General features: G+C 43.7%; 1 protein-coding gene across 1 annotated transcript; it reads right to left on the bottom strand.

Annotated features, from left to right (window-relative positions):
* Positions 1–5,037: 5,037 nt before the first annotated feature.
* Positions 5,038–9,024, bottom strand: CXCR1 (C-X-C motif chemokine receptor 1). The gene is made up of 2 exons (XM_067739838.1): positions 8,954–9,024; positions 5,038–6,993 (listed from the first exon to the last, which is right to left on the bottom strand). Exons 1-2 carry the CDS (start codon positions 8,967–8,969, stop codon positions 5,903–5,905), a joined length of 1,107 nt encoding a protein of 368 aa, XP_067595939.1. The 5' UTR covers positions 8,970–9,024; the 3' UTR covers positions 5,038–5,902.
* Between the last annotated feature and the right edge of the window lie 17,655 nt (positions 9,025–26,679).

Genomic DNA, 26,679 nt, shown 5'->3' with positions numbered 1-26,679 from the left:
ATAATATTCTTAGAAAGATAAAAGGAAATATTACATCCATGAGGCAAAAAAGAAGTGCCATAAAAGGAAACATTAGAGAACAAAAAAAGCCTACTGGAAATTTAAAATATGATAGTGGAAATTTTAAGTTCCAATTAAAAAGCTGAGGAATAAAGTTAAGGGTAATTTCATGGAAAGTGAAAAGATTAAGATTAAAAAAACAGGAAAAATTGAAAAAATATTAGAAAATCAACCTTGGGGGTTCAACAGTCAAATAAAAGGAATCCTGGGGAAAAAAAGAGAATGGGAAATATGAGAGGGAAAATATCAAAGAAATAATACAAGAAAATTTCACAGAACCTGAGTTTCCAGATTAAAAGCACTCACCAGGTGCCCAACAAAATGAATGAGAAAAGAACCCCCAGCAAGGCACATCATCCTGCATTCTAATACTGAAAAGATAAAGAGAATATCCTAAAAGTTTCTAAGAGAAAATTCAGTCACATAAAATAGATTAAGAATAGAATAACATCATAAGTGTCAACAGCAACCCTACAAGCTAGAAGAGATTAAGAAAAGCCTGCAAAATGAAATTAAGAAAAGCCTGAAGGACAATGAATTCTATCCTTGAATTCAATACTCAGCCAGAATACCAATCACATGTGAGAGTAGAATAAAGCCTTTTCTGAAAATTCAGGATTTCTAAAAAGTTATCCACTATATATCTTTTCTCAGAAAAATCCAGTAGTACAACAAAATAAAGGAGTAAACCAAAATTATGATAGTTCACATTTATATAGCACCTATGGTATAATAGACATTCTTCTAAATGGTGTGTGTGTGTGTGTGTGTGTGTGTGTGTGTGTGTGTGTGGTCATTTAATTTAATCCTCATAGGAATTAGCTGAACATCATCATTATCCACATTTTACAAGGTAGTAGAGGGAGGTTAAATGATCTGCCCTTAGTCACAAAGCATGTAAGCAGCAGTAGTCTGGCTCCAGAGGCCATGCCCTTAAAGAAAGAGGAAGATTTAACACCCGCTCATGAAAGGAACTTCCTCAACCTGATAAAGGGTCTCCATGAAAAATCTTTAGCTAACATGATGTCTAATAGAGAAAGACTGAATGCTTTACCCTAAGACTAGGAACAGGGCAAACTCTTACAACTTCTATTCTGCATTGTACTGGAGGACCTAGCCAGTGAAATAAGGCAAGAAAAGTAAATAAAAGGCATAAATAAAAGGAAGAAATGACTGTCTTTATTCTCAGATGACATGATTGCGTACACACAAAATCCAAAAGAATCTTTAAAAATAAAACTACTGGAACTAATAAGTGAATTTACCAAGATCCCAGAATACAAGGTCAATATGCATAACTCAATTATATTTCTCTATAATAAGAAAAACCTGGAAAATTTTTAAAAATTAAATACCATTTATAATAGCATTTAAACAACCATAAAATACTTAGAGATAAATCTAACAAAATATGTACAAGATCTATGTACTGAAAACTACAAAACACAGCCAAGACAAAATAGAAAAGACCTAATAATTGGAGAAAGCTGCCATGCTCATGGATTGGAAGACTGAATGTTATTAAGACGTCAACTTTTTCCAAACTGATCTATAGATTCAACATAATGCAGATCAAAATCCCAGCAGGACATTTTATAGAAATTAGCAATCAGATTCTAAAATTTATCTGGAAATGTAGTTAAAGTTTTTAGAAAAAAAGAGCAGGCATAGTAACCTGCCCAGATTGGAACAGGGGTATAAAGGGCTCTAGGCAAGGGCTCTCCAAGAAAGAAAAAAAAGTTATAGATTATCTGATGTTTATTACCTTGATTATCTGATGACTGTGAATGTATTGAGGGAGACATTTGAGAGTGATGTAATGAAAAGTACATGGACAAATCCTATCATTAATTCTAAGGAAAACAAAACTTGGACAAAAAAAGGAAGTGTAAACATTGCACCCAACTGTGAAGTGTTTTTTTATATAGTCATTTTAACTAAAACATTGAATGCTGATTTAACCAAAAAAGTGTGTTATCCATGTCCTGGAAGAAAGGAAGAGGCAGTATTTGTGTTTGCTTGGACAGGAGTAAAAGCAAGAGAGAGTGTGAGAGAGTGTTAAATCTTCATAAGCCAAAATTGAAAGTCAATAGATGATATCTAAAACTCAGAAAAAAACCTCAAGAGCTAGCAGAATAAGCACGATATTTAGAAATATGTAGACCTCTATTGAATGAAACAGCTATGCGAGTTGAAATTTGTTGCCTTTGGACTTCCCTGGTGGCGCAGTGGTTAAGAATCTGCCTCCCAATGCAGGGGACACAGGTTCGATCCCTGGTCCAGGAAGATCCCACGTCCTGTGGAGCAACTAAGCCCATCATGCGCCATAACTACTGAGCGTGCGCTCTAGAGCCCATGAGACACAACTACTGAGCCCGCGCGCCACATCTACTGAAGCCCAAGCGCCCATGCTCCTCAACAAGAGAAGCCCACTGCAATGAGAAACCCACACATCGCAACAAAGAGTAGCCCCCGCTCGCTGCAACTAGAGAAAGCCTGCGAGCAGCAACGAAGACCCAACACAACCAAAAATAAATAAATAAATTTATTTTACAGGAAGAAAGTTGTTGCCTTTGCCTGGGGGAAGTGGGGCAGGAGGGCTGCTTCTGGTTTTCATTATAAGCTTTATAAAGCTATTTCACTTTTTTAAACAATGTAGGTGAAATACTTTGATAAAAAAGAAAAACTAATTTAGAAAGTTTGCATTAACATATTCCGCTTATTTTTATTTTTTTAATTCTTTAATTCATTTCTACCTTCAGGCTTGGAAGAAGAATCCTGAGTTTAAAAACAGAATACCAGGATAGATAAAAACAGTCGTGGTGAGGGCTCAGCTGTGAGCCACTTTTGGCTTTCTGGGTCACACCCAGAGATCTTTGGCCTCTCCAACCTCTGCATAGAAATAGCAAAGGCTGTACAGGCATACCTCCTCGTTTCACCGTGCTTCGCTTTTTTGCTCTTCACAGATACTGCGTTTTTCACAAATTGAAGGTTGGTGGCAACCCTTACCCAGAGCAAGTTTATTGGTGCCATTTTTCCAACAGCATTTGCTCACTAGTGATCTTTGCTGTTACAGTTGCAAAAAGATTATGACCCACTGAAGGCTCAGATGATGGTTTGCATTTTTTAGCAATAAAGTATTTTTAATTAAGATATGTACATTTTTTAGACATAATGCGATTGCACAGTTGATAGACTACAGTATAAACATAACTTTTATATGCACTGGGAAACCGAAAAAAACAAAATTCAGGTGATTCATTTCATTTCTATATTCGCTTTATTGTGGTGGTCTGGAGCCAAACTTGTAATATCTCCAAGTTATGCCTGAACTCTTCATTATTTCTTGGTTCATGGTTATCTCTTGGAATATATCTCTGGGAAGACCCTTAGACCAAAGAGGAGACAGTCGATTTATTTCATCTGCATCTATGAGTCTTTTCAGCCGCTGGAAGACCCTAATTAAAATGCAAGTTGCTGGGAAAGGAGCAATCTTAAACCCTTATGGAATAAAATACAGATTATCCATTAATATTTTTGCTGGAACCACTAAGAATAGGCCACTTGATAGGGAGGCAAGGGGTGGTGAAGAGGCTGTGGTTGCTAAGAAGGGGAACAGTGTAGGGGAAAATAGTATAATTCAATGTTATTACTTGGAGGCTGGAACATTTTAACCAAGCCCACAAAGCAAATTTTCAAAATTTAAAATCAGCAAGCATTGGGACTTCCCTGGCAGTCCAGTGGTTAAGACTCCGCACTTCCACTGCAGGAGGTGTGGGTTTCTATCCCTGGTTGGGGAACTAAGATCCTGCATACCTCATGGTGCAGCCAAAATATAAAAAAATAATTTTTAAATAATTTTAAAAATCAGCAAACATTGTGCAAAACATACCGTCACATCCCAATCCCTGTCCCCTGTATAATCCTTGTTGTTTACCCCATCCCTAACCCCAGTTCCATCCCTGCCTCTCTCCCATCTCTGATCACCCCCCACTCCTCTCCTAAGGTGCACCCCACCCCTGATCCCAGCCCCATCCTGGACATGGAGCTCCTCCCCAAGGTGAACCATCTCCCTAACCTTGAACAGATGTCTAATCCTTACCCTATCTAGTGATCGGAACACCAGTTTCTGATATTTTCATATACTGTGTTACTTCAGTACCAACACCTTGGCATTCTTACAGATCTGAAATCCAAATCATTGAGCTGTACCCAGAGAATTACACACTGCATTAAAAAATCTAACTAAACAATGTTGCATTTTTTTGAAGAGAGTTCTGACTACATCCCTGACCTGTTTAAAACACTTCCAAGTTATTTATTGCTGTTTGATTCCCACTTCACAGGTTACTAGTGAGGCCAAGCATCTTTTCAGATGTGTATTAGTCATTTGTATTTTCCCAGACCCGATCTGGATCCTTATTTACTTACTGAAACCCCTGATGGAGTTGTCTTTAGGGCAGCAGAGGATGAAGGGAGGTGAGCACTGAGTCACACAGTAGGAGAGATGGAGAGGGGATTAAGGGAAGGAGTGAGAGGAGAGGGAAGCCCCTATTGAATAGTCTTGGCACCCTTGTTTAAAGTTATATGACCAGGGACTTCTCTGGTGGCGCAGTGGTTAAGAATCTGCCTGCCAATGCAGGGGACACGGGCTCGAGCCCTGGTCCAGGTAGATTCCACATGCTGCAGAGCAACTTAAGCCCGAGCACCACAACTACTGAGCCAGCACTCTAGAGTCCGTGAGTCACAACTACCGAGCCCATGTGCCACAACTACTGAAGCCCGAGCGCCTAGAGCCCATGCTCCGCAACGAGTGAAGCCACTGCACTGAGAAGCCCGCGCACCACAATGAAGAGTAACCCCCACTCGCCGCAACTAGAGAAAAGCCCACGCGCAGCAACGAAGACCAAACGCAGCCAAACACATTTTTAAATAAATAAATAAAGTCATTTGACCATTTATGGTTTATTCTGGGCTCTTTATTCTCAGGTCCTTTTTATCCTTTGGCTCCACCAGCCTAAGTGTGTTGGGCACACTTTTTGCCTCATTGTCACAAAGTGACTGGCTCATCTCTACACATCATATCCTATAACCGTATTCACAGGCAAGAATCAAGGATATGTATGTGTGTGTGTGTGTGTCTTTTAAATCAGGAATATATCCCGGGAGTCCCCTGGCCCCAGTAGACTTCCTCTTAAGCAAGAGTGCACTGAAGCCAGTTTGTGGAAGCAGATTATTACACTATCTAGATTTTGTGAGCTTGTTGCTAAACACCACCACCCCTGAAATCGGCCACGGTAAGAGCATCTAGTTACACCACAGAACATTAAGACTTTCTCCCAGGAAAGTGGTTTACCAGCACACTATTGCCTTTGAGTCTTATTAATCAGAACCAAATGATATGGCCACTTCTAGTTTAAGGGAGTCTTAGAAAGTGAGTATCTGTCATTTTCAGCCTCTCTCAAGGGAGGTGGACTTCGTTAGCTGGCAAGGAAAGGGAGAGTTGGGGAAGCAACCAATGGTGTTTGACACTAATGCCTCCCAATGGTGGGAACTTTTTGTAATCCCTTAAAAGAGTGTCTTCAAAGAATGTCTGCCAGAAGACAGAGTGCTGTGGTCTCAGTGGTAGGCTGGACTGAGCTCTAGCAGTTGACATGGTAATTACGATAAGAGGTGGGGGCCAGGGCTTTCGAATCCATAGCTGGGGGCCTAGTAAGGATGCGGCCTCAGCAACTTCCTGTAACCACAATGGGGGGCTGCCTGGACACAGGGCTGTGAGCAGCCAGAGGACATGCGGCTAGGGGCGGATGCTGAAGGGAAGGGAGGAGCCCTGCGTGCGGTCTCAGAGGGTAGTAGAGGTGTTCCCTGAAGAAGAGCCAACGAAGGAAGGCCTGCCGTCCTTGGCCAAGAACTCCTTGCTGACCAGGCCATGGATGGCCATGATCCTGAGGAGTCCATGGCGAAACTTCTGGCCAACGAAGACGTAGATGAGAGGATTGAGGCAGCTGTGGAGGAAGCCCAGGATCTCGGTGGCATCCAGGGCCCGGCCGATGTCATTGCGGCGCTCACAGGTCTCCGCGATCACCCGGACCCTCATGAGGGTGTCTGCAACCAGGACCAGGTTGTAGGGCAACCAGCAGAGCAGGAAGACGAGCACGACAGCAAAGATGACCCGCATGGCCCGGTGCTTCTGCCCCATGTGGGCCGCAAAGAGCGTGCGCAGGGTGAGTCCGTAGCAGATGAGCATGACCAGCAGGGGCAGCAGGAAGCCAAAGGTCTGGGGCAGGACCCGCATCACCATCCGCCACTTCGTTGTATTGGCACCCATGTCCTCGTAGCAGACTGGGCTGGAATAGGGTGGTTGATAAGCCTCACGGAAGGCGAAGATGGGCAGGGCCAGGATCAAGGACAGGACCCAGATGCCTAAACATATGAACCTGACCCAGTGCCGCTTCTGGGTCAGCGTGCGTGTGGCATGGACAATGGCCAGGTAGCGGTCCACGCTGATGCAGGCCAGCAGTAGAATACCACTGTAGAAGTTGACTTCCTTCAGGAGTGAGACCACCTTGCACAGGGCTGTGCCAAAGATCCAGCCCTTTGCCTTGGAGGTGGCCCAGACAGGCAAGGTCAGGGCGAAGAGCAGGTCAGCCATGGCCAGGTTCAGCAGGTAGACATCGGTGACGGAGCGGCCCACCCGGCTGTATAAGATGACCAGCATCACCAGGGAATTTCCCAGGAGGCTCAGCAGGAAGACCAGGGCATAGATGACAACCACGGCATACTTGTTGAGCGTCTCAGTGTCCATCTTACAGGGACTATAACGATGTCCTTCTGTGGGTGGCGTGCCAGTGAAATTTGCAAACTCATCCTCAAACAACTCCCACAAATCAGTGTAATTAAATAAATCATTCAGGATGATAGTCATGGTTTGATCTGGTTGAAAAATTAGAAGGAAGGAAAGGTGATTTAGTAACTCAGATTCAAGTCACTCTCATCAAGGATGTGATAACAGGACTTCCCTGGTGGCGCAGTGGTTAAGAATCCGCCAGCCAATGCAGGGGACACAGGCTCGAGCCCTGGTCCAGGTAGATCCCACATGATGCAGAGCAACTAAGCCCGTGCACCACAACTACTGAGCCTGAGCTCTAGAGCCCATATGCCACAACTACCGATCCCACATGCCACAACTACTGAAGCCCACACACCTAGAGCCTGAGCTCTTCCAGAAGAGAAGCCACTGCAATGAGAAGCTTGCACACCACAACGAAGAATAACCCCTGCTAACCACAGCTAGAGAAAGCCTGTGCAGCAATGAAGACCCAATGCAGCCAATAAATGAAGGAAGTATGTAAGTAAGTAATTAAAAAGGACGTGATAGTGGTTACTGGGATATCTTCTGCTTCTCTGCTAGTTTGGTAGCCGGAGATCCCTTCTTTCATCTCTATCTCTGTCTGCTTTAGAGATCATCTTCACCGTGTTGTCAGTTTTCCATAACTCCGAGGCTTGACTGTGGGATAAGATGGACTACAGGGAAAAACCTCTGCTGTTGGTCGGCCCTACCACGGCATCGACTCTACCTATAATACTGCCTCTGTGCTCTCTTTGGCTTTCTCCATCCTCAGCCATGTCTGTGCATTCAGATGGGAGGACCAGCTTGGTCCTATACATTCATGGGAGGGCCAGAATCAGGCAAAATGGAAGGAGGCAAACCTTCCTCAGATGTCTTCATCTGTTCAGATGTCCCTTTCTATGTTATTTCCCCTACGTGCCGTGCAGCCTGTGAGATCCCAGTTCCCTGACCAGGGATCGAACCCAGGCCCCAATAGTGAAAGCGCTGAGTCCTAACCACAGGACTGCCAGGGAATTCCCTTCCTGATTCTTGTTTAACCTTCTTAAAATCTACTGAGGGAAGAAAATGATAGCAATGGATTGCATTAAAGTGTATTTTAAAGGACTTTCCTGGCGGTCCAGTGGTTAAGACTCCATGCTTCAATCCCTGGCTGGGGAACTAAGATCCCACATGCCATGCGGCGCAGCCAAAAAAAAAAGGTGTATTTTAAGCCTTTTCTCTAAGGGAGCAATAAATGTTTGGGTCCTCTGTCTAAAGGAAGTGTAAGCATTTAAGAGAAGCCCCCATCTTGGTCCATGAAATCACCCCCTAAACAGCCACAGAATCGTTCAACAGTTTTCAAATACCTTTTAAAATCGTGAAACATTTGCTGAAGCAAAATCTTACCAGAAGCCCAATATGTAAAACAGATAAAAGCTCATCTACTGGGGAGGGAGGTTGTGCCGCTCTCTCCAACCAGACAGCCACTATGGAGGTTCCCACAAAACCCCCAGGGCTCTTCCGAGAACAATCTGAAAACCTATAAAAAGTTACCAAGACTGGAAATAAGGATATCTGGTATCCAGTCCTCACTCTATCCTGATTCTGTCATTAATAAGTTACATGACCTTGAATGGGTCCTTCTACCTCTACAGATTTCCATTTTCTCATCCGAATTTAGGGAGGCAGAGTAAATAATCCCTGAGATGCTTCCAAGTCTGAGGTTCTATGAGTTCATTTCGATTCACACATTTTAATACCCCTGCCAGGACTGCATTTTCACAGAAGACAAAGTCTTAGGGCAAAGCAATAAACATCAGATTGGGGAAAGTCATCCTCTTCCCTGTAAAAAGGAGAGGTATGAAAGGAGGAGATGAGACGGCTGCGGCCCCCTTGTCACCGTGTATAAGGACAGGGTTGAATACATGGTCGCAAGGGAGGAGGCAGGGAGTCAACTGAGCAGAAGTTACAGGTCCCAGACAAATGGATGCATTTTCTAAAATACAGTCAAACCAAGTCACCCTGCCCCAAAGAAAGTCCTGGCAAACAGAGGTGGCTTCCTACCTGAGTCACTGGCCATGTGTGTCCAACTGTAAGAGCCTGGAATTCAGAGACCAGAGTGACTTAACACTGAGAGAGAACTTGATTAATAAAATGAAATAGGGAAGGCACGTCACAGCCCAGCTCCTCCCTGAGCCCTGCCCATGTCTACATTTGGAGAACAGGTTAAGTCAAGTGATCACAGGGCAGCCCATGCCCATGTCTACATTTGGAGAACAGGTTAAGTCAAGTGATCACAGGGCATCAGAGACTCCCAGGGTCCACACGTCCAAGCAGGGGAACCAGGCATGAAGATGGAGTTCAGGGTCCATTATCTGAATTCTCCACTCTGTGGATGACTACTTTTACTGTCTTCCTTTTCTTGCATTTACTTCTATTTATTTCCAGGCAAGCTTCCACCTTGCCTGACATGAGTAAAGGGCAAAAGACTTGACTTTGCATGGTAGAGACTTCAGAATGAATTCAAAGTAGGAGGGCCTTGTAGGAGTCCTCCACTAGGACTAGGGGGCAACCCAGTGGGAAGGAGGTAGAAGATTGCACTTGACCTGTGTTTGGACAGCAAGCACACAATAATTACTTAAACTCTAGACTTCTTTGGCAAGCTTTGGTGGAGAAAGCTTGTTGGTCCATGAAATCACGCCCTAAACAGTTTTCAACAGTTTTCAAATATCTTTTAAAATTGTGAAACATTTGCTGAAGCAAAATCTTTGTTGGTGGAGCTTTGGAGGGAGAACTAAACCCCCTCCACCGCCAGTCGCTCCATGGTACAACCACTGCCAGCTCACGATTGTTGATTAGAATGGCCCTGAGGCTGGGGGCCACTCCTGGAAATCTGGCTGGACCCCAGGGAGACCATCGGAGCTGAGGCAGTCGGTGAATGGAGGAGTGGGGGTCATGTCATTCTCCCGATTCTCAGTAATGATGGATGGCATCTCTGGGAACCTGCCTCAGCTGCTCGCAGCAGCTAATGTCTGTCCCTTAGCTTTACCTCTGGTACTTTAGTCACTTCTCCACTATAACATGAAGCCTATCATTCTGTAATGATGTGTTTACAAGTCAGCCTGTCCCACTAGACCGTGGGCTGCCAGAGACCCTCTCCAATTTTCTGCCAGGAAACAGTAAGTGCTCACTCAATGGTTGTAGAATAAATGACGTCAGTCATATCTCCTTTGATTCATGCATCGTGGATCCCCACCATGATTCAGGGTGTCTATCACTTGAAGCCACGCAGTCTATGTAAGGTGTGCCTGAAAGCTGAGCTTCCATACAGCCGAGCTGGTCTGCCCGTCCTTTCCAAACCATGCTCTACTGTTTAGAGTTGGTGCTAACCTACGCAGGCGTAAATCCTGCCCCTACCCTAAGTGCTGAATTTATCATGGCACTGGTACCTACAATTCTGCCACGGGCAAGCATATTTCTTTTTTTTTTTTTTTTTTTAATTTAGGTCCTTTATTTTCAGAACTGATTTTGAGAATTTCATTGTATTTCTTAAGGCAACTAGTGTCATACTGGGGGGCCCCTAAGCCACAGTCAGCCAGGACTCACTGAATTACACATCCATTTGAGGCTTTTGTGTGTGTGTGTGTGTGTGCGGTACGCGGGCCTCTCACTGTTGTGGCCTCTCCCATTGCTCCGGACGCGCAGGCTCAGCGGCCATGGCTCACGGGCCCAGCCGCTCCGCAGCATGTGGGATCTTCCCGGACTGGGACACGAACCCGTGTCCCCTGCATCGGCAGGCGGACTCTCAACCACTGCGCCACCAGGGAAGCCCCATATTTCTTAAACTAAGTCATGCTCTCCTCCCGGGTTCTCTTATCCTTTATGAGTAATAGCAGGAAGTGTAAGGAGACAATTGCCCTGGGGTTACCCACACTTTGCTTTTACAAGTGTTGACCAGTTGTGATCTGATGCTTAGACTAGAAAGAACATGAAGATAGCGTAGTCCCTTGAGGGAGCAGACATTACTCCTATTAATCATCTAAGGAAAAGGTAGCTCCTGGAGCAGAAGTTAGGGAACACAAGAGAAAACAGACTGCCCAAGTTGTGTACTGCAAAAGCCTATACACACTCAATGCAAGCTGAGAGAGTATTTGCCACGAGGGGGCAGCAGTCACTGGACACGGAAGTCTTTGCAAGGAAGAGACCCATTGAGAAAGACCAGGGAGAGAGCAGCCTGATCTAATACCTGGTTTTAAGCTCCTCTTCGTGTAAAATTCCCTTCTGCTTTCCCAGGCCCTCAGTCAAGTTGGTTCAGCGTTCGAGTCTATTTCAACTAATCACTGGGGTCCTAGGGAAGGGTCTGGTACTCCCTCAAACCCGAGGAGTAAAAGGGAAGCAACCCCTCTGGATGAGCATGGGAGTGGCAATAGTGCTAACTTAGGTCTCCAGTGGGAAGACGATCTGGAGGACAAGAGTTGAAAAGAATCTTTCCCTTCATGGTGGGAAAGAGCATTTCACTGAAGGAGGGGGAAAGGCACATACAGATGTGCTTGGAATAAAATTTTACCCACTTGAAAATGTTCCAGCAAGTTCGCCCACCCAACGTATCTTCCGTACGTCACTTTCCACTTATAACGGCTCCCTCTTAAATGGATCTATAATGTTCCTAATGGGAGAGCATTTTTCCATTCTGTGCAGAACATCCAGTGCCACAAAGATTGTTGTGACATGTGCAGCCCAAATGCCAGTCCTCTGGCAAAATGCAGAGGTCTGTTCTTGCCATTCTCTTTTAGAAATGGCAGCTTCTATGCAAGACCATGTGAACAGCACAATATAGCTGTAAGGATATCTATTTCGTCCCTTTGTCAGCTTTGATGCCAGCATCAGCATCTCTTCTCATCCCTGCAGAATAATCCACTTGGACCTGGGGACCAAAGTAGAGGCAAGGGAGGTGGAGGAGAAGGTTCACCCCTCTCCCCGGTGATGGTCCCCGTTGCCATAGTGACAGGTTCAAGGGCAAGTATGTGACCTAAGATGATCCCACTCAGAGCCAAGTTCAGGATGGTTGTTTAATGACTGTGGAAAAGCAAGTATGTAGTCTTGTTGCTGCTGCAAATCATTTTGCTACCATAAATGGCAAACCAATCCAGAGACAAAAACTAACACGTGGAGGAGGACAGATCAGAGATAATCACAGAAAAACAGAGCCAGGGCCCTGAACATACCATGCCCAGAGGTCTTCTTCTCTGTGTACTTTTCAGTTACATGAAGCAATAAATTGTCTTTGTTGTTAAGCCCAGTTCAAATGGAGTTGTCTGGTACACGCAACCAAAACTGTGACCAGCTGAGAGAGTTCTGGAACCCGACGGTGATCTAGGATGAGAGGAGAGGGGAAGGAATGTCAGTGTGACACTGGGTCCAGGCAGACAGTCAGGTAACGGCAGGACTTGACAGGGGTGTGTCCTGGGGGTGCAGACCTCCCAGCTCTGGTTGCCAGCCTCTGGTGGAAGCCAGAGAGGAACCTTGGAGAGTGAGCAGGTGAGACCCCAGCTGAGGACACTCTCCTGAATGAACTCAGAAATCCTCACGAGGGACCCAGAAACCCCTGCTTTGGAGGAAGACAGACCACGATTCAAACGTCGGCTTTCCTTTAACAGTTTTTGACCTTGGACACGTTTCTTAGCATGTATCAAAATATCCTTATATGGGCTTCCCTGGTGGCGCAGTGGTTGAGAGTCCGCCTGCCAATGCAGGGGACACGGGTTCGTGCCCCAGTCCGGGAAGATCCCACATGCCGTGGAGCGGCTGGGCCCATGAGCCATGGCCGCTGAGCCTGCGCATCCGGAGCCTGTGTTCCACAACGGGAAAGGCCACGGCAGTGAGAGGCCCGCGTACCGCAAAAAAAAAAAAAATCCTTAACCATAAAAATGGGGATACTTGGGACTTCCCTGGTAGCACAGTGAATAAGACTCCGTGCTCCCAATGGAGGGGGCCCGAGTTTGATCCCTGGTCAGGAAACTAGATCCCAAATGCCACAACTAAGAGTTCGCATGCCACAAGTATGGAGCACCCCTGCCGCAACTAAGACCTGGTGCAACCAACCAGATAAATCAATTCTTTTTTTTAATGGGGATACTTGCCTCATGGAGCTATGTGATGATGAAATGGGGTAAGATCACAGGCTCTAGAACCAAATCACCTCGGTGCAAATCCCAGCTCTGTCTCTGGCCAGCTGTGTGCATTGGGAAGCTAGATACCCACTCTGTCCTCAGTTTTCTCCTCTGTAAAATGAGACTGAAAGCAGGAGCCAGCTCATAGGGTTGGTATGAGGATCGTTGAGTAAATTAAAGTGCTTAGTATAGTATCCAGCAGATAATAAATGTTCCATGACTTTTAACTGTCTATATACAGTCCTGTTGGGTGAATACGTATCAGACTCACTAAACAATGCAAACCCTCTGACCCTGCAATCCCACTTACGTGAGGGAAGGAAAGAAGGAAAGAAGTAGGAACAGGGAGGAAGCGGGAGCATAAAGTTTATCTCGGGGTTGCTTATAATAATAAAATTTGGAAATATTTCAATGCCCTTCAAAAAACTTTTTTATACAAATTATAGTAGATCTGTAAAATGGAGCACTATGTTTCTATTAAACACAATAGTGTATAGCTACTCTTAGTGCTGTGGAAAGGTATCTATAATAGAAGCAGAATGTACAGGATGATAACATTTTGTACTAAATGTATGGATGTATGTGCACAGGCAGAAAATAAGAGTCAAAATGTCAACAGTGGTTATCTTTGGGTGTTGGGATTATGGATATTTGCTTTCTTGCTTATATCCTTTGATGTGGCCCAATTTCTAAAATGAGCATTAATTTTGCAATCAGAAAAAAAAATGTATTCAGCCATTTTCATTCAAAAGTAAATAAATAACACTCTGATGGTCATCTTCCTTCTCCCTCAGATTTGGCTGTCCAGCGAGGTTGGTGACCAGATGTCCAAGACTCAGCCTCCTCCTAACTCCTCAACCCTTCAGTCCGCTACAGTCTCCTTCACCTCGGGGCCCAGTACCACCCACCCCGTTCTCTACTATTGTACTTTTCAGACTGGAATACACTCATTTCTAGGACTCTTTCTCCCACCAAACTGGGAATAGGCAAGACTCTGACACAAAGCAGTGATGAATAAAGCACCTCGTCCTTTCCTCCTTGCCCCTCTGTAAAGGATTCTATTTTGCATCCGTAGTGCCCAGCAAAGTGTGTGACACATAATAGTAGATGCCGAACAGGGAGTGGGCGTGTGATTGTGCAGTAGTACAGGGTCCCATGCTCGGAAGAGCCCTGCGCTTGGGGTGTAATGCTCTGTGGCCAGACAAAATTATGATTTTATCTTGGAATTTGTGTTTTGTAATTGAGGTCTGATGGGGCAATGGAACACGCACAGGGGCTTAGAGCTCTGCTCTAGTGCAGTCCCACCTCTTGTTGCCTCCCTGGGACAAGGGGCTCAGCCTCCCTCTCCCCCCACCCCCAAATACCCCAAGCCTCAGGGAGTGCAATATTAGATAGAAAATAAAAAACACTCTGTGCTCCTTTTCTTTGGAGGGGGGCATACCATGCAGCTTGTGGGATCTTAGTTCCCCGACCAGGGATCAAACCCAGACCCCCTGCAGTGGAAGCGTGGAGTCCTAACCACTGGACCACCGGGGAATTCCCCAGTCTGTCCCCTTGAGAGAAAGACCATGGAAGAAAGAAACAAGCTTTTTCCTGCTTTTTGAACAAGGGACCCTGCATTATCACTTTACATTGGGTCCTGCAAATTATACAACCAGCCCAGACACCAAATAAATATTTCTTAGGTGGGTGAAATATTGAAGGAGTGGAGAAGAGATAAATGGCAGATGGGACTTTTTACCTGAGTTCAGGTGATGGCAACTCCATCCTTCCAACAGCTCAGGCCAGAATTCGTGGACTCATCATTGACACGTCTTTATCTCTTACACCCAACATTCAATCTACCAGAAAATTCTGCTACCTCTACCAAAATAAATTCCAACTCCTACTTTCTCATCTCCTCTACTGCTATTGCCCTGGCCCCTGCCACCATCCCTTCTCACCTAAATCGCTAAGGTGACTGCCCAGTCTCCCCTGCGTCTGCCCCTTCTCTCCTACAGTCTGTTCTCGTCACACCAGCCAGAGTAATCTGTTTGTTTTAAGTCAGATCATGTCATGCCTTCTTACTACCCTCCAATGTCTCCAAAGGATGAATTTTACTGCTTTCATTTTCTTAAGTGCCTTTTAAGTAACTGCACAGTGGAGAAACCAGACAAACACTGCCTTCATTCACCAAGTGAGGAAGGCTGATGCTACCAGGGATGCTGTGTGGGTCTCACGTACCCTCGAGACGATGTGAAGAGAAGGGCACCTCACCTCCATTGATAGTCTCTCCAAAAACCCATCACCCCGTCTAATCATGAGGAAAACATCAGACATGCCCAGATTGGGGCATATTCTACACAATACCTGGCCAGCACTCCTCAACTCTGTCAAGGTCATGAAAAGCAAGGAAAGACTAAGCAAAACTATCACAGACCAAGGAGATTGGGAAGCCATGCCAACTGAATGCCATGGGGAACCCTGGATTGGATCTTGGTACAGAAAAAGGAGATAATGGAAAATCCAGATAAAATCTGGAGTTTAGTTAATACTTGCTATTAACGTTGTTACCTATTATGTTTTAATGACTTTTTTTTTTTTTAATTTTTGTGTTTTCTCTGGCCGCATTGGGTCTTCATTGCTGCTGCGGGCTTTTCTCTAGTTGCGGCGAGCGGGGGCTACTCTTTGTTGCAGTGTGCAGGCTTATTGTGGTGGCTTCTCTTGCTGTGGAGCACAGGCTCTAGGTGCGTGAGCTTCAGGAATTATGGCATGTGGGCTTCAGTAGTTGTGGCACGTGGGCTCAGTAGTTGTGGTGCATGGGCTTAGCTGCTCCGTGGCATGTGGGATCTTCCCGGACCAGGGCTCGAACCCATGTCCCCTGCATTGGCAGGCAGATTCTTAACCACTGCACCACCAGGGAAGTCCCAGAGCTTTATTTTTTAAATCAGGAATAGGTACTGAATTTTGTCAAAGGCCTATCAAGATAGTCATATGGGGTTTTTTTCTTCTTCTTAGATATATTAGCGTATGAATTATATTATGGTTTTCTAACATTGAGTAATGCTTGCATTGGGGGTGATATAGCCCACTTAATCATGAAAAAAAGTGAATTTGATAAAAGTGAAAGTCCTTAAATAGCCTTTAAGGCTTTCTCCATCACTCCTCCACCCCCTGCACTCTGGGCCACAAACCGGGTGGCTTAAACAACAGAAAAGTATTTTCTCACAGTTCTGGAAGCTGGAAGCCCAAGATCAGGGTGTCAATAGGATTGGTTCCTTCCAAGGGCTGCGAGGGAGAATCTGTTCCAGGCCTGTTCCCGAGCTTCTGGTGGTTTGCTAACAAGCTCTGGCGTTCCTTTATTGTGGGAACATCGCTACAGTCTCTGCCTTCATCTTCACATGCTGTTCTCCTTGTGTGCATGTGTTTGTGTCCAAATTTCCCCTTTTTATAGGACAACAATTATGTTGGATTAGGGCCCCCTCTGATGACCTCATCTTAATTAATTAATCTGCAAGGACCCTATTTCCAAATAAGGTCCCATTTTTTTTTAATTTAAAATTTATTTATTTTCTTTTTTTATTTTTGGTTATGTTGGGTCTTCGTTGCTGTGCACGGGCTCTCTCTAGTTGCAGCGAGCCGGGCTACCCTTCGTTGCATGGGCTTCTCACTGTGGTGGCTTCTCTTGTTGCCGAGCATGGGCTCTAGGCGCACAGGCTTCAGTAGTTGTGGCGCACGGGTTTAGCTGCTCCGCGGCATGTGGGATCTTCCCAGACCAGGGCTCGAACCTGTGTCCCCTGCATTGGCAGGCGGATTCTTAATAAGGTCCATTTTGATGTAGTGGATGTTAGGGCTTCAACATATGAATTTAGGGGTAAGGGACACAATTCAGTCCATAGTACTCTCTAATCGTATCCTCTTTTTTCCCTTAGAGCTCTGCTCCAGCCACATTGGCCTGCTGGCTTTGCTCCTGCCTTAGGGCATTGCCTCTGCAGTTCATGCTTCTGGTAATGTCCTTCTGTAGATGCTCCTGCGGGTAATTCCCTCGCCTCCTCCAAGTGTTTGCTCAGATGCTACCTTCTCAATGGGGCCCAGCCTGTCCACCTATTTACAGTTGCATCACCATTGCTGGGTGTCCCTAACCCCGCTTTATTTTGCACGTTCCTCCCCCACAGCACTTAACACTTTCTAACATACTATATAATCTACTTGTTTACTATAGGCTCTGTTGTTTATTGTCTGTCTCCTCTCTAGAACATAAGCGTCACGGGGGCAGTGATCCTTACCTATTTTTATCACTGTATCTCAAGTGCCTATGAGACAGCTTGGCAATTAGGGTGCCATAAAAAGTTGTTGACGAAAGAAAAGGAAAGAAAGATGGATTATATTTCTAGACACTGGGAGACCCACGAGTGGCTTGCCTTCTGTTTATCTCGCCTCTGGCCTCTGGGAAATTACCCTGGAGGGAAAGTGGACCCCACCATGGCTTTGGACAGCATGAGACCCCTAGCGATGCTGACAGCACCTGAGATCTAGCAAGAGTGGGGGAAAAAAAATCTACTACTGGTGGCCAGGAACTGTAGTTTCAAGATAAATCCAGAAGAGGGCAGCATTACCTTCAATTCAAACCAAACACGGCGAGGGGGCCGGCAGGCAGGCGAGGGAAGGGGCGGGCAGTGAAATAATCCACGTGGAAATACCCTCTACCCGCTAGAAGTTGGATTAGGCAGCCAATGTCTAGAACGTAACACCACCTTTTAAGGTCTGCAAACCTTTTCGCATACATTCATTCTCCCCTTAACGTCCTCCCAGATGAGAGTTTAGCAATTGCCAGAGCGTGAGCGCGGCTTGAGATGAGCAGGTGAAGTTTACCACCCGTTAGGTCGTATCTCACAAACTTGTCACAGGCTTCATGAATAGCTGTCCCTGTGGCCATCCCCCTTCCTCCGCAGACCCTTCCTCCAGACCAGCGGTTCTCAGCCTCTTTGTGTGAACCCACACTTTTAAACACAGCACGTTTGGACACACTTGGCAAAGCAATTAAAAGGTATTATTTCAGACAACTGAAAATCTTTTCATAGCTCACTTTTTGGTTCTCCAAAATTCCAAAATTGTCTTAGTCAGCTGGGGCTGCCATCACAAAATACTGTGGACTCAGTGGCTTAAACAACAGATATTTATTTCTCACAGTTTGTGAGACAAAGTCCTGGTAGGGTTCTTGGTGAGAGCTCTCTTCCTGGCTTGCAGACCACCACCTTCTGTGCAGAAAAAGAAAGAGCTCTGGCCTCTTCCTCCTCTTATAAGGAGACTAATCCCATCACTTGAGGCGGGGAGGGGAGCCCTCACCCTCATGACTTCATCTAAACCTAGTTGCGTCCCAAAGACCCCACCAGCACCACAAAATACCATCACATTGGAGGTTAGGACTTCAACACATGAATTTTGATGGCCCTGGCAGATTCAGTGTCTGGGGAAAGACCTGGTTTACTCCAACTTTTGTTACTTTTTTCTAATTCTACTAAAATGTAATCACAGGAAGTGATTGATCTCCGTTACAGCCATCTTGGATTTTCTTCCAAAAAACAAGAATTTTTTTTTTTTTTTTTTGTGGTATGAGGGCCTCTCACTGTTGTGGCCTCTCCCATTGCAGAGCACAGGCTCCGGACGCGCAGGCTCAGCAGCCATGGCTCACGGGCCTAGCCGCTCTGCGGCATGTGGGATCTTCCCAGACCGGGGCACGAACCCGTGTCCCCTGCATCGGCAGATGGACTCTCAACCACTGCACCACCAGGGAAGCCCCAAACTTCTGTCTTTAATGCAGACTTGCTCATGTTCTCTTATATGCTGCCAGCTGCACTAAGCTCTACTCTGTGTGGCTCAATCAGCATAATCAACATTTTGTCTGACAGACGGGGCAGCCAAAGTAGCATCCTTGGTTGCAATACAAATAAACAGCACAAACGTTTACCTGGGGGTGGAGGGGTTGGAGATGGGGACTGGGCAGATGGAAAGCAGGTATTGATGAAGAAGACTTCATCAATAGCTTTTAATTTTTTTTATTTTTGAAACATGTGACATGGTTCCCGTTCTAAGTTTTAAGTGTGAAATGTAATCTTAACATGTTAAAAGCCAGTAACTTAACCATGGGGATGGGAAGTATGTCGTGCTGCTGGGAGCTATCCTTGAAGCTCTGGCATCCGCACTTGTATGTCTTCTGGCTGCTGTCTCACCTTCCACCCAGTGAGCCGAAGAGGCCTCAGCCAACTCCAGGAAGCATCTTCCTGGGCCTGGGCCTAGAGGCCTGTCACTTCTCTTAGTCCCCATCGCTCCAGACCCTTAACTCCAAGTCAGCTCACCCTGGACTCTCTTGGTCCTTGTCCCTCTCCCGTCACTGGTCTGTCTAGCTGCTTACACTCTCCCCTCCATTGCAACCAAGGGTGTCCTGGACTCTCTTGTCTCCCACTAGGCCCTCTCTCTGTATTGTTGCTAGATGCAATTCCAAATAGCTCCGCTGCTGTCCTTCCCCACTCTCCTAGGCACCAAAGAAACCTCAGGCCCTGGGGCTTTTTTTTTTTTTTTTGACTTTTTTTTAATTGAAGTACAATGTTTATTGTTTACAATGTTCTGTTAATTTCTGCTGTACAGCAACTGACTCAGTTATACATAATATTCTTTTCCATTATGGTTTATCATAGGATACTGAATATGGTTCTCTGTGCTATACAGTAGGACCTTGTTGTTTCAGGCTCTGGGTTTTAAACTCGCCCTGGCAGTGAATTCTCATAGACTCTCCTGGACTATGGAAACCCACCTACTTTCCCTGGCAACATTCCCACTTTCTTTCCCTTAAAATAAGGCCCTTAAATCAACTATACTTCAATTTAAAAAAAAAATTTTTTTAACATATTTGAAGGAAAATTTTCAGAAAATTAAATGAGTATGTTGATATACAAATTCCGTAATAACATATTTCTATATTTAAACTTTAAGTATTATAATAATAGATAACTAATTATCTTAGTGAAATAATAGTCGCACAAACTTATACTTCCTTGATTTATTCAAAATATATTCTTCAACCTCAAAGAAAAAACGAAATAAGGCCCTTGATTTATACTTGAACATAGATAGTATAACCAGCTTCCTGCTGAAATTACCTCTCCTAGTCTCCATGCCACAGACCCGATCAGCCTGCAGATGAGTTTCCTTGGCTACACAGGTTTGGTTTCTTTATTTGTTCATTTAAATTAGAATTGATTTTCAACCTATTAAAATTTAAACTTTTTCACATTAAAAGAAATCTGGATTTCTATCCTCTCTTCTAAAATTTGGAAGATGGGACAATACTGAGCCCATGGCAAAAATCAGCTAAAGTTGGTACATAAAGGAGATCCTAGAAGGAGAACCACACTCACACCATCACTTGATTTTCAACAAAAGTGTCAAAGCAATCAAGTGGGGAAAGGAAAATTTCACCCATAAAATGGTGGTGGAATAACTAGATATGGAAAAATATGAACTTTGACCCCTACATTATACACAAATATTATGTTGAGATGAATCCTAGGTCTAGATGTAAAAGCTAAAACTGCAAAGCTTTTAGAGAAAAATGTAGATGAATATCATGACTTGGGCGTAAGCAAACTATTTTTTACAAATCAAAGAAAGCAATAACCTTTAAAATTTTTTTGGTGAATGAGACTTTGTCAAAATTTTAAGTTTATGTTCATCAAAAGAGACACCATTGTAAAAAGTATTAAACAAGCCACAAGCTGGGAGAAAATAATTGCAAAACATGTATGTGACTGGCATCGAGGATATACAAAGAATTCCAAAAATAATAAAACACAAGCAACTCTCCCCAAAATGGGCAAAAGATTGGAACAGATACTTCACAAAAGACAATATACAAATGAGTAATATATACATGAAAAGTGTTCAACATCATTGGCCATCAGGGAAATGCAGATTATAACCACAATGGAAATACCACTATGTAATCACCAGAATGACTCAAAAAAATGTTTAAATGAAAATGTTTAAATGTTTAAATCAAGTGCTGGTGAGGATGTGGAGCAACTGGAATTCTCATACATTGTTGATGGGAATGTAAAATGGTGCAACCACTTTGGTAAAAGGTCTGGCAGTTTTTTTATAAAAGTAAACATACTCCTCCTCTATGACCCAGAAATTCCACTCCTAAGAATATACCCAGAGAAGTGGAAATACATGCCCACAAACATATCTGTGCAAAAATATTAATAGCTTTATTCATAATAGCCAAAAACTAGAAACAGCCCAGGTGTCCATGCATAGGAAGATGGATAAACAAACTGTGGTATGTTCATAAGTCAAGTACAATGGAATACTTCTCAGCAACAGAAAGGAAAGAGCTGCTGATACACTCAACAACATGGATGTATCTTTAAAACTTTATGCTGAGTGAAAGAAGTCTTACACAAAAGAGTATATACTGTATGATTCTGCTTTTATAAAGTTCTAGAACAGGCAACACTAATTTATGAAAGAAAAATAATCAAAACAGTTGTTACTTTAGGGGGATGGAAGCAGAGACAAACTTAGGAGGAACATGAGGCTATTTTGGGAATGATGGTGATGTTTTCTAGATTGGGGGATATTTCTCAATGGAAATTTAGATGACAAGAGCACGTTATTTGTCAAAACTTAGTGAATATACACTGAAGTTCTGTGCATTTCACTGTACATAAATTTTATATCTAAAACTAAAAACAAATATTGATCTCTAGTTAATGTACATACTGGTGTATATAGGGAGATGTGCGTGCGATTTACTTTGAAATATTTACAGTAGAAAAAAATAAAATTGATTAATGAATAAATGGATAGATATGAGATAAAGCAAGTAAAATGTTCATAGTAGAATCTAGGTACTAGGTAGATAGGCATACACTGTAAAATTCTTTCAGCTTTGCTACATGTTAGAAATTTTTCACAAAAATGCTGGGGAGACAGATCAGCTGGCACTAAGGCTTGGCTACCTCCTTGAAGCAGAGTGTACACCCTCTGGTTTGCCACACTCCACACCCCTCCTTATTGCCTCATGCCCACACTGCTTCACTCACTTACATTACCTGCACCCCTCAATACAGGGATGTTTTATCCTAAACACATATGGCATATCCTAGTGGTTATTATATAAATCTCTGAAAGAGGCAGAATAGCATTGTACCAATCCTGGCACTTACCAATTTTGTGATCCTGGGCAAATTAATTCACCTGTGAGCCTCAGTTTTTTCATCTGTAGGATAAGTGAAGTGGTGAATGCAAAATTTCTAGCACACAATGGGCACCAGGTAAATGTTGACTGTTATTACACAGTTTAACGTATTGAATTTGCAAATGTAAACAGATAGAATAAGGACTGCTTTTCACAGTAAGAAACTCTATAGAGTTTAGACTCACAGGGGAAAGAGTGGGAATACTATTTCCTGGGAAATTGCCCTATTTGCTTTCACTAAATTTCCTCTCACAGAGAAAAAGCTATCTATTCAGTAGCTGTTTAACGAGCACCTGCAACAACTACAAATACTACCTGTACCTGTGGGCTAAGCAGAGACTCTGCCACAGAGACTTCAGTGAGGCAGCTGCAATAATAAACATATGCTCAAGCTCCAAAGGTGGCAAGGAAAGCTTCAGGGAAGAGGGAACACTTGAGTTGGATCTTGCAGGATGGATAGGAGTTTTCCAGGTAGACCTGGGGAAGGTGGACTGTCCAGGCAGAAAGAACAACATAGGCAAAGGCATTGAGCAGTGAAAAGGCAATGGGATCCTCAAATCTGATGAACAATTTGTATTATTAAAGTCCAGGGAAGGCAGGAAATGAGACTGGAGAGGGAGGTAGTGACTAAATCACACCCTGTTTATAAAGTTACAGAGGCTGAGTTTTGTGCAGCACAAAAAAAAAGCCTCTGGTACATTTTAGGAAGATACTTCTGCAGCAGAGCAGGGCTAGATTGACAAGGGAGAGACCTGAGGCAGGGAGACCAGTGAGGTATCAGTGCTGCCCATTGCTTGGAAAAATTCCCTGGGACGCTTGTTAAGCATACAGATTCCAGGGCCCTACCCCGGGCCTATTGACTCAGAGTCTAGGAGAAGGGCCTGGGAATCTAGATGATTAGCAAGTGCCCCAGGTTTTCCAACGAACTTGGAAATCACCAAATCCAGGAGATGGCAGCCACCATCCTCTGAAAGGGAATGAAGGGCTGAACTGAAGCATTCGGGGAAGGAAAGAAAGGGCGTATTACAGCGTGATTTAGAGGAAAGAATCTACATAATGTGGCAAGGGTTTGCATGTGGGGGAGATGACGTCCTGGCATGACTGTGTAGATGGCTCTACCATTTGCCAAGATAGGGAATGCAAGAAAAACATCAAGTTTAGGGAGAGGAGGTAATGATTTCCACCGGACCAGGATGAATCAAGATCTTGAGAGTCAGCACTGTCTCGGTGGTGGTTAAAATCACGGCTGGTTGAGGTCACCCACGGAGCGACTCTGGTGTGAGAAGGGAGGAAGACCACAGCTCCCAAATGCATTTGATTTCTCTTGTGCTTCTCACACAGATCTGTAACTTGGATGTCTCACATCCTCTAACCACGTTAAATTGTAATCAGGACAATAAATTACATGCATGAAGTTTGGAAATAGACAAGCAGAAAACTAAACATTCCCTAGGTCTCTGAAACCCAGATGCGTGACAGAGTTAGGCTGCCTTCTGCCTTTTGATTTAAGCCAGGGACAGAGCTGATGGGTGACATTGACCAGCCCCCAAGGAAACTCCCTCTCTCACGTACTTATTCCTTTGTCCTCTTGATGCTATTTAAGGAATAAACACTTCGCCTTTAAAGATGGTCCTCTAAAAAATACAGAGATGGCATAAAGAATATATTAGTTGTCAGAAAACCTGTTAAAGTCACATGAAGTTGAGCAAGTTAACCTCAGAGCTTCTTTTTCCTCTTGTGTAAAATAAGGATTCTAGTAACTGCTGTAAAGAACAAACGAGAAAAGACACTTTAACACATGTCAAAAACTCTGCTTGGAGCATGGGGAACTATATTCAATATCTTGTAATAACCTATAATAGAAAAGAAAACTATATATATATAAAACTGAGTCAGTTTGCTGTACACTTGAAACTAACACAACATTGTAAATTAACTATACTTCAGTAAAATAAAAAAAAAACTGCTTGGGGCTATAATGAATAAAAACCCACTCTCACTAGCTCAAGTCAAAGATGGTTTATGGAAATGATACAACAGGCAATCTTGCCAACTTGCAAGAACAGGAAATGAAGTACAGTTGGTCATTTAGGGATTGGAGCTGAGAGCCTGACATTCGTTCCACAGTAGCATCTCTTTGGGGCAGATGGTATCCCATGTCTGCTTCTCTCTGCAGGTCCACACATCCCCACATGGCAGACACTGCAGTTGTCTACCCACAACCCGTTCCCGTTCCTTCCTCACTAAGAGGACCTCGGTTTGATGAGGATGGTCTAAGCCAATTACAACAATCTACAGTCCACTTTGGCAGTGGAAGTTCAAATGGCAGTGGCCATTTATACGGTTCTGGCAAATGAGGCTTAAGGAGAAGACTGCTGGGAACTCTGGGAAAGCTCTTGCTTTTCCTGACAAAAGGCAAGGCACTGCTTTGTGCCACCTCTTCCTTTTTCTTCCTTTTGGTTGTGATAGCCAGAGCAGCAGCAGCCATCATGGGACCATGAGGAAAAGGCCAAAAGAATCACAGAGAGGTCTTTCACCCTCAGACATCATCGAGCCCCTGAACCAACATTGTCCAAGTGGAAATTATGTGTAAAATAACAAAACCCAAAAAACAAAGACAAAAACCAACTTCTTTTTAAAACCTCACCTCCATGCTTTTAAGCCACCATGAGTTAGGTTTTTGTTACTTGCATCTGAGGGCACTCCTTTTTTTTTTTTTTTTGGCCACCGCACAGCTTGTGGGATCTTAGTTCCCCACCCAAGGATCGAACCTTACCCTCGGCAGTGAAAGCCCAGAGTCCTAACCACTGGACCACCAGGGAATTCCCCTGAGGGCACTCTTGACTGATAATACTGCCATCTAATTTGGGATTTTCCAAACTTCAATCATCCTCAAACCTTCTGTAGCATTTTGCCACGTCCACTCAAACACAGTGTTCTTTACATTTATTCACTTGTGTTAAATTAAATACCTGTTTTAAGCCTTGTGCTCTCGTGTGTGTCATTTTTTTTTAATACCCATTAGAATAAAATAAATAAATAAATGTAACGATTAAAATTAAAACAGTTTCTGGATTGCTGAGTACATTTGCTGGCCACGAGGGTGGTACATCCCATCTCCACAGGGAAGATCCTGCTCTCAGGACACTTCTAGACCTTGCCTGTTCATCTGGCTGTTCATTTGTATCCTTTACAATGTAAGTAAAAAAGAATAATAATTTTTAAATTATAATTAAATTAAATTAAAACAGATTCACTATGTACCACCCCAAATCATCTCGTTTTTACCAGTGGAGCACTTTGCGAAAGCAAAGCCAGATGACTAGATATTCCTGTTCCAGATTTCCAGGAGGGAATGTTATAGATGAGGGTCTTCCCCTGAGTCACATGGTGCATAAGGCTGTACACACCTCAAGTAACTCAGGGGAGACGGAAATAGTTGGCAGGTCTACCACCACCTTATACAGGATGATGATGATGGTGGTGAAGGAGAAGAAGGAGAAATGGCCCCATTTCAAAGCTAAGATTTCTCTGTACATGGGTATAAAACAACTAGGGAATATTGGTCAGCCCTTCATGTCTGTTCAGAGCAAGCTACATGGCCAGGGGAGAAACAAGAATGCCAGGCCAGCTAGTACAGCTGGTACAGCAGAAGAGGAAAGCCTTCATATTCTCCTGAGCACTTTGCTATGCCCATCTCCCAACATTGTCAATCTAGTGTTCACTCAACTATAAAGTCACATTTCAAGTCAGTAGAGGAAAGATGGGTTATTCAACACATGGTATTAAGATAGTTGGAAAATTATTGGGAAAAATTAAGTTATATCTCTCACTCTACACAACACACACACAAATTCAGGTGAGTTGCAGACAAATATTTTATAAAAACCACAATTTATGGTACATTCATACAATAAACTATCATTCAGCAGTTAGAAAGGAAAGAAATCAATCCATAGGTACTGACAAGGAAATATTTAAACACTGTTCAATGAAAAAACAAGTTATAAATAACACATATAGAATGATGCCATTTATATTGAATATGTGTGTGTATCTTCATATGAACATATAAGAGTTTGAAAGCACAGACCTTGATCGAATAGCAGTGATCACTTCTAAGGAAGCGACTAGGATGTACTCATATATTGCTCTTGTCATTAAAAATAAGCAGAAACAGATAAAAGTTTAACTAAAAAATGATAAACGACAAACTAATAGAGAAAACAGAAGAATTTTTCAATAATTTTGATGAGACAATCAGCTTTCTTAGTACTATGCCAGTGACAAAAACCATTTTTTTAAAAAATTGAGAAAATTGATGTGAAAATGAAAAAATCTCTGTATAGCAAGGCAAATCAACAGCATAGCTAAAAGACGAA

This window comes from Pseudorca crassidens, chromosome 6 (assembly GCF_039906515.1).
Source record: "Pseudorca crassidens isolate mPseCra1 chromosome 6, mPseCra1.hap1, whole genome shotgun sequence".
NCBI classification, from domain to species: domain Eukaryota; kingdom Metazoa; phylum Chordata; class Mammalia; order Artiodactyla; family Delphinidae; genus Pseudorca; species Pseudorca crassidens.
The sequence above is the reverse complement of the archived record's forward strand: the minus strand, read 5'-3'. Positions and strand labels throughout refer to the sequence as shown.